The sequence below is a fragment of the Gymnoscopelus braueri genome (assembly GCF_963280865.1).
Source record: "Gymnoscopelus braueri genome assembly, chromosome: 8".
Taxonomy (NCBI): Eukaryota; Metazoa; Chordata; class Actinopteri; order Myctophiformes; family Myctophidae; genus Gymnoscopelus; species Gymnoscopelus braueri.
The window spans coordinates 28,275,324-28,289,403 of record NC_137609.1 but is presented as its reverse complement, the minus strand read 5'-3'; the positions used below and the strand labels follow the sequence as shown (position 1 = coordinate 28,289,403).

The 14,080-nt window shown below is 43.0% G+C and overlaps 1 protein-coding gene across 1 annotated transcript in view; it reads left to right on the top strand.

The window, feature by feature from the left end:
• Positions 1-255: 255 nt before the first annotated feature.
• pcdh1a (protocadherin 1a) overlaps positions 256-14,080 on the top strand; it is a gene marked incomplete at its 3' end in the record, with an annotated part of 95,800 nt that continues 81,975 nt past the window's right edge. The window contains exons 1-2 of the mRNA XM_080435564.1: positions 256-1,065; positions 2,532-4,715. Of these exons, the coding sequence (XP_080291690.1) occupies positions 271-1,065; positions 2,532-4,715 (2,979 nt within the window). The 5' untranslated portion in view covers positions 256-270. The remainder of the gene's footprint in view (positions 1,066-2,531; positions 4,716-14,080) is intronic.

The window sequence follows — 14,080 nt, the reverse complement described above, 5'->3', positions numbered from 1 at the left end:
ATGGAAAAATGTTTTCTCGTCTGAGAGGTGAAAGGTTATCAACCATCACCGAATGTCTTTGTCTTTATCACTCTCTTTGATGTGCACTGTGTGACATCCCTATGTAATGCAAGTAAATGATTTGCCAGCCTTGAAGATTTTTAATAATAGAGCAAGTGCTTTCTATTAACTTTGCAGTCAAAATGTCAAGACGTGGTTTTCAGAAGGAAATAATGCAATAGTTAAATGTGGATTTGTTTATCATTTACAGGCAGATCATCTGATGACGAAATGGAACTGAATTTGGGAGCAGTGCTGTTGTGGTTGCTGGTTTTGGACTGTGGTTTAGCTGGAGCCAGTATCCTGTATCGCGTCCAGGAGGAACAGCCTCCCAACAGTCTCATAGGCAGCCTGGCAGCAGACCAAGGGCTGCCAGATTCAGGCCATCTCTACAAGCTGGAGGTTGGGGCACCTTACCTTCGCGTCGATGGGAAGACGGGAGACATCTTCACCACGGAAGTCCCTATGGACAGAGAAACCCTAAGGGACTGCCGTATGCTACCTAAGGGTAAGCCATGCTACCTTGAATTTGAAGTGTCTGTGACGGATCTCATCCAGAACCAGAGTCCGCGGCTCATCGAGGGACGCTTCGAGGTGCAGGACATCAACGATAACACACCCCAGTTCCCCTCCTCTGTGCTCACCATCTCTGTCCCTGAGAACACTCATATGGGGGCGTTGTTCTCGATACCCGTTGCTACAGACAGGGACTCGGAGAGGAATGGGGTGGCTGACTATGCTCTCACAGCAGGGCCAGATGCAGCAACCTTGTTTGGCTTGCAGGTGGCTGAGGACAGGGGCGAGAAGCTGCCCCAGCTCATCGTCCTGGGCAGCTTGGACCGCGAGTTAAAGGATTCCTATGACCTTACCATTAAAGCAGTTGATGGGGGAAATCCTCAGCGCTACAGTAGTGCTTTGCTGAGGGTGGTAGTCACTGATGCAAACGACAACTCTCCCAAGTTCGAGAAGTCCACGTACGAGGCGGAGGTGTCGGAGAACAGTCCTGTGGGGCATTCTGTGTTGCAGGTAAGGCTGTGTTTCATTGACTTCCTTCATGTGTTGCGTGCTTATTTTTTAATTTTTTTTTAATTTTAATTTTCATTTGCTCAATTCCTTTTTGGACCAACTGGCAGTAGTGGGGTTTGAAACTTTAATCGCAAGCAAATTATTTTGTGCTGTTGTCTGCATTAGTCTTTTAAATTTCATATTGAAGAGCTGACAAGCGAAGTACCGCTCAGCCAGTTTATTACAAAATAATAATAGCCTTTTCGTATAATTCTCTCCTTGAGATGCATAGATTGCATTTCTATTTCCATATCTCCCTTTATAGATATAACATTAATTCTCTCTGAATATCAGTTTATTTTCAGTGGAAAAATAAATTGAGGGCTAGAGATCTCTCTCTGATATGAAACTGTTATGTAACACAGGCCACAGTTAGTCCTTAAGGGATGTCCCATTTTCTTGTACTCTGTTTCCTGATTCACTGGTTATTTGCTCATTTATTTGATTTATTTATGCTGTTGGAGTCCTGCAAGTATTTTAGCATTACTAAATGTCAAGTGTAATTAAATGTTGATGTTAATTTGATGTGTTATATTGATTTGTGGTGATAAGACCACTGGAAGAAATTGATTTAGCTGGAGTGGAACCCAATAGAAAAAAATGAAAATACACCACCACTATTAGTGATGATTGATCAAAACTAATAACATAGCCACATAGTGCTCTGAAATGTATGTGATGTAACCTGTCACCTACTAGCAGCATGCATTCATTAAGTAAAAATGTGCATTTATCTAGGCCAGGGGTTCTCAAACTTTTTTATACCACGACCCCATATTATGAAGGAATTCTTTTTGGCGACCCCATCAGCTCATATTGAACATAATTCCTAAGTAAATCGTTTATGAACAGAGCTAAATCAGTTTGAGTGCCTCAGCTTCTGCAAGGACTTGTGTGTGTTGTCTTGTTGCTGCTTGACAGTTCTCGGTCGGTGTTGGAGGCGGAGCTGTGTGTATGTGTATGAGGAATCAAGACAATAGTTTGTTTGGTCGCGACAACCTCACTTTCTTTAATTTTTTTTTACCGTTTCTTGATATAAAAAAAAGACGTATTTTTTGGTTGCCACTGCGCGACCCTAACAGCACCTTCCCGCGACCCCAGTTTTATAGTTTGAGAACCGCTGATCTAGCCCAATTCCCTGCAAAAGTGTTTTAAAAAAAAGGAAAAGAGAAATACCAGTGGGGAGTGAACGCAGTGAGGAGGGGAAGTAGTGAATTATTTTATGCCTCTAAAACGGTGCACAGAACCACACACACACACACACACACACACACACACACACACACACACACACACACACACACACATGTGTATAATCATTATGACAATTAATTTGACAAAAATATGCACACATTCCCTTTGGTTCTAACCCTGAATTGTTCCCCTTAATTCAAACCTTTAACCACAGACATTCTTTTTTATTGTAGGTCAAAGCAAATGACTCTGACATGGGCCCTAATGGAGAAATTGAGTACACACTTCACCAAGCATTAGAGCCAGTGCCAAAGCTCCTACGAATCGATCGGTCCTCTGGCGTTATATACGTCAAAGGATCACTGGACAGGGAGGAAATCAGCAGCTTGTCTTTCTATGTGGTGGCACGGGATAAGGGCCCACAACCTAAGAGCTCTAAAACCTTTGTAACCATCGAGGTGACCGACCAAAACGACAATGCTCCAGCGGTGGAAATCCGAGGGATTGGTCTCGTGACTCACAGCGACGGCGTGGCCAACATATCAGAGGACATGCCTGTGGGCACGGCTGTAGCTCTGGTGCAGGTCTCTGACAGGGATGAGGGAGAGAACGCTGTCGTCACCTGTGTGGTGGCAGGGGACGTGCCCTTCCAGCTGCGGCCTGCTAGTGACTCCTCCACTGACAGCAAGAGGAAGTACTTCCTACAGACCACAACCCCTCTGGATTATGAAAGGGTGAGGGATTACCGTGTGGAAATCGTGGCCGTTGATTCTGGCAACCCTGCGCTTTCCAGCACCAACTCATTAAAGGTGCAAGTGACTGACGTGAATGATAACTCTCCGATATTTTCCCCGACCCTTTTTGAAGTAGAATTTCCTGAAGAGAATCAGCCAGGGGAGAGGGTGGTTGATGTGACGGCCTTGGACGCCGACAGTGGCACTAACGCGGAGCTCGTCTACAGCATAGTAGGGGACTCGTCCATCAAGGGCCTGTTTGAGATTGACCCAAATTCAGGGGAAGTGAGAGCCCGAACCCCACTAGATAGAGAGCATAAAGAGCACTATGAGTTCCGGGTGAGTGCAGCAGATAAAGGTTCACCAAGCCATAAAGGAACAGCAACTGTTGTGATAAAGGTTCTTGACCGCAACGACAATGACCCCAAGTTCATGCTAAGTGGCTATAGCTTCTCGGTCTTGGAGAACATGCCTCCCCTTAGTGCTGTCGGTATGGTGACAGTTATGGACATGGACATGGGTGATAATGCTTTTATTCACCTTTCTGTGGACCCCGATGGCGGGAAATTCGTGGTTCAGAATGGAACGGGCACCATTCTCTCCAGCATATCGTTTGACAGGGAGAAGGAGAGCAGCTATACCTTCCGCCTAAAAGCAGTGGATGCAGGGGAGCCCCCCAGGTCTTCATACGTAGGTGTAACCATCAACGTGTTGGACGAGAACGACAATGACCCTGTGGTCACCAAGCCATCAAATTCCTCCTTCAAGCGCCTGTCTCCTCTGGCGACACCAGACAGCCATGTGGAGTTAGTGGAAGCCGAGGACCTGGACAGCGGGCCGAACGCAGAGCTGGCCTTTAGCATCACGGGTGGAAATCCTTACCAGTTATTCCGCATCTCCCCCACCAACGGCGAGATCACTCTCGCCAAGGAGATGTCCAGAAAACATGGCGGGCTGCATCGCTTGGTTGTGCGGGTGAATGACAGGGGCAAGCCTTCACGTCACACCACCGTCCTAGTTCACATCTATGTCAATGAGACTATTTCAAATGTCAGCCTAGTGGAGGCACTGGTGGGGCACAGTCTTTACACGCCGTTGGACAGAGACATCGCCGGTGACCCCGACAATGGTCTGGCTGCTCAACGCAGTAACATTCTTTACGGCAGCCTTGCCGGCGTGACGGGCGTCGTCCTGTTGATTGTGGTGGTGGTGTTTATCCGTCACCGCATGCAGAGTGAGGCCAAGAGCGGCTACCAGGCTGGCAAGAAAGAGTCAAAGGACCTGTATGCCCCTAAACAGGGCCCGAAGAGCAGCAAAAGCAAAAGAGGACGGAAAGGTAAATCCCAAAAGTCATCAAAACCTCTCGGCGAAGAGGAAGAAGTCAGCCTTCAGAAGAGTCTCAAGTTTAACCTTGATGGAGTCAACGACAGCCCAAGGATTCACTTGCCACTTACATATTCTCCAGGAAGCCCTGATATAGGCAGGCACTACCGCTCCAACTCTCCCTTGCCATCCATCCAGCTGCAGGCCCAGTCTCCCTCTGCCTCCCAAAAGCATCAGGCAGTCCAGGATCTTCCTGCCACAAACACCTTCGTAGGAACTGGGGGAGATGATAACTCGACCGGCTCAGACCAGTATTCAGACTACAGCTACAAGGCCAGCCAGTCCAAGTACAACAAACAGGTAAGAGACACTCCTTACTGTTTATCAGAGCTGTGTGTGTGTGTGTGTGTGTGTGTGTGTGTGTGTGTGTGTGTGTGTGTGTGGGGGTGTGTGGGTGGGTGGGTGTGTGCGCGCGTGTGTGTGCGCGTGTGTGTGTGCGCGTGTGTGTGTGTGTATTCATGTATTCATGTTTGGAGGGTGTTAAAGTCAGAATACCATACAGTTTAGGAATTTGCATATGCAAATTTTATATTACGCTGCAGTCCAATCAGTTTGTGAAAATGAACAATCCTCTTAGCATCAGAAAGTCCAGGACTGAGAGCTATGATGTCCCTGTGTACTCCAGAGACAGCGAACTTCTAAAATATTTCTTTAAACATTTATGTAAGTAAACATTATAATAGATTTGTGCCATTATTCCCATTTATAAAATGGAAAGTGTTCCAGCTGGAAAAAGAATTAAGAGTGCGCAAATTATTCCTTAATTTTGCCCATACTTTCATTATGAAAATAATTTGGTTAAGTAGTTAAACACGCATGACAGAAGATTGCTCTTTTCAGATTGCAAATTTCAGGCAATTATGCATTCTGTTGTTCATCCACAGCTGAGAATGAAGGTAGAAATGCTTGCATAAATGATAGTGTATAATGCAAGGTGTGTTGGTTTAAGTATCAAAATGAATTTACAGTAATTGTGAGAATTAACTTTGAGTTGAAGAGTAATATGAGAAGTAAACATCTTTCTAGTTATGCAATGTACAACACAGTAATCCACATCTTCAATACTCATCTTCAATAAAAATAGAACTAGGCCTATTAGTTATATGACCCACATCAGAATCAAATTTACACACACACACACACACACACACACACACACACACACACACACACACACACACACACACACACACACACACACACACACACACACACACACACACACACGTACACTTTTGGCCACTCTCTTTCTTTCTTTCTTTCTTTCTTTCTCAACAAATTTAAATTGAGTTTGTTCTCAACCCATGGAAAAGTAGCTCCATGTCTATACAAAAATATAATAATAAGACCCAGTGGAATATTGTCTGTCTAGCATACCAGTTATTCACTTGTAAGCAATTGCAAAAGAATTGCAAAAGAAGAAAATCACTTTTGGCTTTGTGTTGACGCTATGTCTACAGTACCTGAAAATGAGCTCAAATATGAGAGTAGTGTTAGGACTGAGACACTATTGTGTGTCAAAACATTCAATACTCTCTCACATTACATCCTGCAGAGGCAACTGCTTTATATTTTAGATTCTGCCACCCTTGCATGAAATTGTTTTTCTATACAGTAAATGTTGCACTTACAGCAATCTTACTTTTGAGTTAAGTTCTTGCTTTGTAAACAAAACAGCCTGACCATGTCATCATTGCACGGAGAAGCTGTAATATGAGCATAATTCTAATTCATATTCAAATGACTCCCTTTACTATGGTTGAGCAGAATTCTAAGTTATAATGTTTTTACAGTCTTAAACACCCCCCCCCCTATTATTTATTTATTGCAACCCTGCTAGCGATGTCAGTCCATCCAACATTAGCCCCAAACAAGATATCTCCAAAACACCGTGGAATTTGCTGTGCCCCTTCATGATCCAGAGGAAGGCCCTTCCATTTTGTTGACCCAATGGCCATTACACCCACTCGCACATTGCCCATCCCACACTTTGATCACAAATAAGATCAATCTAAAACTACTGGCTTTATTTATGGCTGTGGAATTTGATGTGCACCTTCATGCTCTTCTAGGTCACAAGGGGTGTAAAGGAGCAGCATGACTCAACCTTTAGGGGATGCTAGCGGGGCTTTTGCTGAGCACACGTTCTGCAAAGCACTACTTTGGATCCATACCCCATATACAGCTGTACACAATTGTTTACTGCTGACCGCTGAACATTTTCACTGGACAATGTGATAGCATATATTCAGGGAACGGGGTGCTCTACTTATTCACATTCCGCACCCAGATTTCCCAGCCTGTACCAGAGATCAGAACTGGCAACTTTCCAATCACATGCACACTTCTATGCCCCTTTGCCCCCCTCCCCTCCCCCCTGTAGATTAGGCCTCATTTCTCTATATTTGTTTGGCTTACGGTGTAAAGAGTACTTTTATAAATGCACAAACAGGCCTTTGTGTTTGTCATAATGAATGCTTGTCATTGCAGCACATCTTGCAAGATGTTGACCAGTCATCAACATGGCTTCATCAATAATAGCTCTACATGCCAAGCAGTTCATCAAGTCGTGTTGTTGATTTGTTTGTTTGTTGAATGAATAATTTTCCTATATGCCTAGGAGCAACACCAGTGAAGAGAAGACAATCTGTATCATATCAATGTCATGTTGATAGAATAGCATAATTTCCTATTCCAATAGACAAAGGGTTCAGTGTATGGACCTTTTATTCACACAAATGCAATCTATTGCACCAATGGTATTAGGAAGCCCGGTTCAGAGTGAAAAAAAGGCCAGCTTGACACCGATTTGGCTGTATGACTGCAGGGAAATTGAATATATTCCAGGGCTCATTTAACAATTGGATATCCCACACTGGGCAGTATGTAGCATGGAGGGCTGGGATATTTCACAGTGGTCACCAATCTACCTTTGGAAAGTGTCAGTGGCGACAAAAAGTCAAGTGCTGTTAGCAGTTGTGTCTTTGTTTGAATGACATAAGGTCTTGTTTGCCTTGTTAAGTCTGTCCACAAGATGCTGCACAGCCTCACCATGGTTCTAGGGAATCACCATCACCTCATGACTCACTCATCACCCTCACCCAGTCAGCCTAGTGCCTGAAAATGTGCCCCCACCAGTGAACACTGGACAATTCCTCCAATAAACAGTGTATCTATATATGTACAGTATATATCTCTGTCTGTCTGTCTGTCTGTCTGTCTGTCTGTCTGTCTACATATCAGTTCAGTTATCCTTTAAACAAAAAACAGTATAGTATGGCCAATGTAATCAAATAACAATTAAAAAGCTGTAGTAGTAGTAGCCTAATAATAATACAAATAATTGAGAACAAAATGTACACACAGAGGGGTGGTCTCATGTTTTAATTAATTCCTGTCACGTTAATACAACTTTAGTAACAGCTTGATACGAAGGAAGTACTCGAAAAAGCATTTGTATATTATTAGATAAAATGAGACCCATTGTTTGGATCTGACTTTATGAAACACCAATACTTGTATCCAAGTTTCCAGCAGATTTCTTCTGAAACTTGAAGTGTTTCTGGTGGTTCTTGATCAGAGGGAAGTTCCTCATTTGGAGTTGCAGCGGGTAGCAAGGACTGGCAGTCTCTTAGATTACCCTATCATCACTGTCAAGTATGCTGATGAGATGGGCACTCGAGATCCACTTCACATCAGGAATCTAGAGGGCCCCACTCTTTTCAATCCAAGAAAACATTGGAATGTGTTGTTCAGACCTAAACCCTTTCAGATGGATGAAAACACAATTACGCGCACGCATGCGCGTGAACATTTACACACACACACACACACACACACACACACACACACACACACACACACACACACACACACACACACACACACACACACAGATACACACACACACACAGCGCACGCACACACAGAGCACACACACAGAGCACACACACACGTTCAGCAAATAAAGTTATGAATACTTAAGTAAGCCAGGGCCCACGTTTATTAATTCAGCCAGTGAACAGCAGAGGTGAGCAGACAGAGGAAGGTCCATGGCTCTCGTCTCCTGCCTGACCTCCAGTGCTCTGATCTCTGCAGGTCACTTGCACTTATCTCCCCACTCCTTCTGCGCTTATCTCCTCTTATCTTTACTGCTTTTAGCACAGCCAGAATTGCCATGGAAACCGAAATATTAATAGGCTCAGAGGGGATTACAAATGGAAAAAACGTAGAATCTAGGGGCAGAATGCTAGCTTGTCTGTTGATTTCTGTGTCCTCTCAAAGTGTCCTATGAGTGCATTGCTTTGATGAGAAGAAAAGTTTCAAATGTTATTTAATCGTTTCATAACATTCAAGAGTATGACCATTGTATTGGAAAGAAAAATCTATATTATTGATATATTGATATTGATGTTTGTTTTGATTTTATTACAAGTGTCATGCACTCTGCACACTACAGCTCACTTGGAGTAACAAATGCATCTCTAGGCATCACATCCTTTTCAAATATACAGTAATATGAACAAAAACCCTCCCTCAAAAAACTTAAAGGAATACTCAACTGTTTTTCAACCACAAATCTATGTCTTTATTGGAACATGCACTGCCAAAGCAACAAACCAAAAGCACAGCAATGTAGTTGTGTGGACATAACAAACTACAGCTATTCTCCCTTCTGCCAGTAGGGACACCCCTCTCGAGTCACCTCGAGAGGGGTGTCGAGCATTCACAGTGAATCCTGGGTATTGTAGGAACAGATGGCACAGTGTCATGTTTGTAATGGGAAATTAATATCTGTGTGTGTGTGTGTGTGTGTGTGTGTGTGTGTGTGTGTGTGTGTGTGTGTGTGTGTGTGTGTGTGTGTGTGTGTGTGTGTGTGTGTGTGTGTGTGTGTGTGTGTGTGTGTTGGGGGGGGGGGGTTATAGTGCATGTTATCAGAACGTATTTCCATCAATGAGAACAGTTAATGTCACAAATTGATAATATCCATATATTTCACAGTGGAATATTCCTTCAGGTACTGTGCCTATAATACATTTATAATCAGCTGACATGTTTACACACTTTACAAATAATAGCGTGCAATGCAGAACCTACCGTTTCTCTGGAATACTGCATTATACGTCTTTCATTCGTAATTACAGGTAAACTTCACCATCACAAAACAATGACGTGTTTTGTGACATCATCACTTGGCACCAGAGAAATACACAGAATACATAGGGTATTTTTAGCCATGCAAAAAAGTGCAAAGTCTTCCTTTCACCAAAAATAAACTGATAGAAATAGAGGTGGAAGACATGCTGCGGAGACGTGAGCTATGTGTATGTGACACATTTTGGGAGTGTTTTCCTTCAGAGCTAGTCAGTTGCACTTGGCTAGTGGGTAGTTTCAGCAGATGGTGTCCGACAGCGCGGGTGATCACAAGCTTTGGTGGGTGGAGTCAGTTTAGGGAACAGTCACCCAAAGCCACCAGTGTCTCCTTGATGGACGGCATTTGGGAACAAAGTGACTAGACGCCTTGGGGTGTGTGTGTTTGCGAACATGTGTATGTTGTAAGTCCCCGGTGCTTGTGTTTGTACAGTAGGTGTGTTATGTTCTGTCTTTAGCTGGGTTTTAATTGTATCTGTTACCTGCGTGTTAACCCATTTAGACCGGGAAAGAATCTGTGTCATTTTAAGATGTCTTTGGCTATTCAATAATATTAAATCGTGAACAACATTTGTAACTCAAATCTTTGCTTCTGGGGGTCCCTGGAGCTAAATATTTTCTAGATGGGGGTCCACGCCAAATACAAACTTTTTCATGTCAAGGACCGCCAAAATGTATATGTATTTGGCCGCGGACCCCCATCTCAAAATATTTTGTTCCAGGGACCCCCCAGAAGCAAAGATTTGATTAAAACATTTTTCCCTTTAAAACATATTTATCAAATTATTTAAAAAAAATCAAATAATTTTTCAAAAAATAGCAGATCTGCAAGCTCGTAACGCGCCACGCTATGAGCTTGTAGATCTGCTATTTTTCAATAGCCCAAAGTATAAAATAATGGTTATAGCTCAAATGTAAAATGACACGGATGCGTTACCGGATGGAATGGGTTAAGTTGTAAACCAGCTGCTCTCAGTCACACGACCATATATTCCTGTTCCTCAGCATGACAGTGTAAAGAGTTTGAGACATGATTCAGGTGATTGACAGGCTGTGTGAAAACACGGGCAGATGTTGGAACTCCTGCGACGTACCTCAGCAGATGTTGCCTCGTGTATGGTGTCCCCCTCCCACATCGGGGGGGAACAGATTGACCAAAATAAATAATGAAAGTAATTGCCAAGTGATGTGACAGATGTGTTGTGACTTGTGGTGCCCTTGGTTTTTCTTGGCTCTGTTGAATTTGCATCCTTGTGGTGGAAAGTATTTACATTCTTGCATCCACAATGAGAACTATGCTGTATAGCTCAGATGTTTTATTTGTGCATTTTCAAACAAGTTTTCTGAAACACTTATGTTGCTGTAATATCAGGGGTTCTCAAACGTTTTCATGTCAAGGATACCCAAAATGATATGTATTTGGCCGCGGACCCCCATCTAAAAAAGATTTAGTTCCAGAAGCAAAGATTTGAGTTACAAATGTTCACTTCAAAAAATAGATATTCAAAGATTTGCACACATATTCATGATTTTTCAAAAATAGCAGATCTACAACCTCATAGCGCGGCACTCGGTGCCGCGCTATGAGCTTGTAGATCTGCTATTTTTAGAATAGCCAAAGTATAAAATAATGGTTAAAGTCATCTAAAATGACATACTTTCCCGGTCTTAGAACACACATTGGTAAAATTGTGATTAACCACCGCCATTCATGAGTCATGACACAGACAGCCTGGAACTTTTGATCAGTCACAGGACCTTGATGGATTTTATGAATACACTTTAGCTCCATACTATTAAACATTATGTAACTGCTATTTGCTGCTATTTTGCCCGCTGGTTTTTCTTGCTCTTTTCTCCCTCTGGTCCTAATTAAAGCCACCGTGCTTCTTATTGGCTTTGATCTATGAATAGGTCAGATAAATGGTCAATGAGCAATTGACAAACACCCATGTGATCTGTAACCTATGGATTGTGTGCAGTGACACCCAGTAAATACAAAACGCATACACATGCATTGTGTACTACACGGGGACATGCACACGCACACACGCGCAGACACACTTTGACAAAAAATACGCTATACACGAGTGAGTTCATGTACGCACCAACGCACGCCCATATGATTTATACGTGCGTGCACACAATGCCCTTACACACACTCACTCATTTAACATTTCCATATGTGACTGTGTGTGTGTGTGTGTGTGTGTGTGTGTGTGTGTGTGAGAGAGAGGAGAGAGAGAGAGAGAGAGAGTGAATTGCGAGTGGTTAGCATTTGTATGCTGTTGTGTTCAGCTAAATCTACAGAAGTTGACATTATGGAAACGCTACAGTGCTGCTCCACTGCCGTTGCCAAGTTTTAAGGGGAATTAATTGGACTATCTTGCAGTACTGGCAAAACAGAAACCAGACTGGGAGACTTTTTTTGCATTTGCGAGGATCTAGGGCTTCTCTAATTTGTCTCCACCTTTTTGAATGTGTGATGTTGCGTGATGGTTGCTGGGGAAACCAGTGGGCTCTCAGTCAGCCCAAGGTTGATAATTGGTCCAGTTGGGCCCCAACATCTAACACCTTTCTTTGTGCACGTACGGCGGCATTTAATCGCGTATCCACTGCTCCTTTTGGACTAAACACAGTCTGAGATATATCTAACGCAGAGAACAGGATCAAGGGAAAAGGGCTCTGTTCATTTTTAAACGTCTGTGATGACAGATTGTGAGCCTTAAACCATTCAATCCGGGAACGCGTCTACTAATGTCTTCTAAATCCTAACAGGTTTCCGAAAAACTTATGTTTCTATATCAGTGGTGCTCAAACTTTTTCATGTCAAGGGTCACCCAAAATGATATATTTGGCCGTGGACCCCCTACCTCAAAATATTTTGTTCCAGGGAAGCAAAGATTTGAGTTAAAAATGTTTGCTTTAAAAAATATAAATATTCAAAGATTTGCACAAATGTGCGCCTTTTTTTTTTTTTTTTGCAGATCTACAAGCTCATAGCGCGGTACTCGGTGTCGCACTATGAGCTTGTAGATCTGCTATTTTTGATTAGCCAAAGATATCTTAAAATGACACAGGTGCGTTCCCGGATTGAACGGCTTAATATAAATTCACACAATTAAAAGGCTGTAATTGTCATAGATAAGTGAGTGTTATCCCCCTGTGGTCTGCTCCTTCATCTTCATCCCTAGGCTGCAGCTATTTACAGCCAATCAGATGGATGACAAGAGCATGGAGAGTTGCGGATGGGGTGGGGTGGGGATAAGAATCGGGGCTAGTCTTAATTAACCCGCATAATTATTAGACAGGGTGTACACTTTGTGAACTTTAGGCATCCCTTTGAGCTGGGATTAGCCCAGTTTAGCACAAAATGCCGCTATCTGAAATCAGCAGATGTATATTTTAGAGACAAGGCCCGCGGCAGAAATGTGCTCTCCTGGTAGAAAGCATGACGTAGAATTTTCGTACTTTCCAGCAGGACCAGTGAGTACTAAGAATTATTGGAGTTTTGCCATCTGGAAATCTCTTTTTTCTTTTTTTGGGTGAGGGACGGGACACAATGGTTGCAATTGAGTTATTTATCCCTGTCTTGCTATCCATCTGGCAGAAGTTCAATAGTTTTAGCAACTATTGAAACAACACACACGCGCGTCACGCACACACACACACACACACGCACGCACGCACGCACGCACGCACACAGAGAGAGAGAGAGAAGGATGGTTCTTTGTGCACAAAGTACTTGCTATGGTTGATTACACAGAGAATGAAGGCATGGAAACTGAGTATAAGAGCATTATAGAGAATAATTTACGTGATTTCTGTTTTATAGACCAATAACGCGATGTAGTAGTTTGTGCTGCCATTGCTGATGCTGAGCACTGAAAAGTGCAATTTTCAGTTATCAATATTGCTGCCTTTTCCCCCGTCCTATCTTAATGCTATTTTCACAGACATGGTATGCTCATTGACTTGCCAAAACTCACTTCCGATGAAGACTAATGGCCGTAGTTGAAAAGAGACAGTGAGAAAAAAAGGAAATCTTTGCCGGCTGTAACTCAACCAAAACATTTGAAGCATGAAGCTCGGTCACTGGCTCTGCAGATCGTTGCCGTCAGGCGGAAACCTCATATCTCCATATTTCTACTTTAGTATGCTTTTTTGTAAATGAATGCCCTACTTCGTCATACTACAACTACAGTGTCACACAAAAGTAGCAAACGTAGCCAATCTAAAAGCTCGCAGCGTGTCGCATCGCGACGCGCTGTGAGCTTATAGAAAAATAGCTATTTTTGCTATTTTTGAATATTCTTTAAGTGCAAGTGAAAGTGGTTAAGTCTGTCTGTGGGGTTTATACATATTGAACCAATGAAAAGTATTAACAAGAGCGTGTGACTGAATAACTAAATTGAATCCATTGGAACTCAGGTTATGTTTTTCCATTTCCTGAAAAGTCACGTTTCTTGGACATACAAGGTTTCTCCCCGACAGTGACGAGATGGGATAAGAGT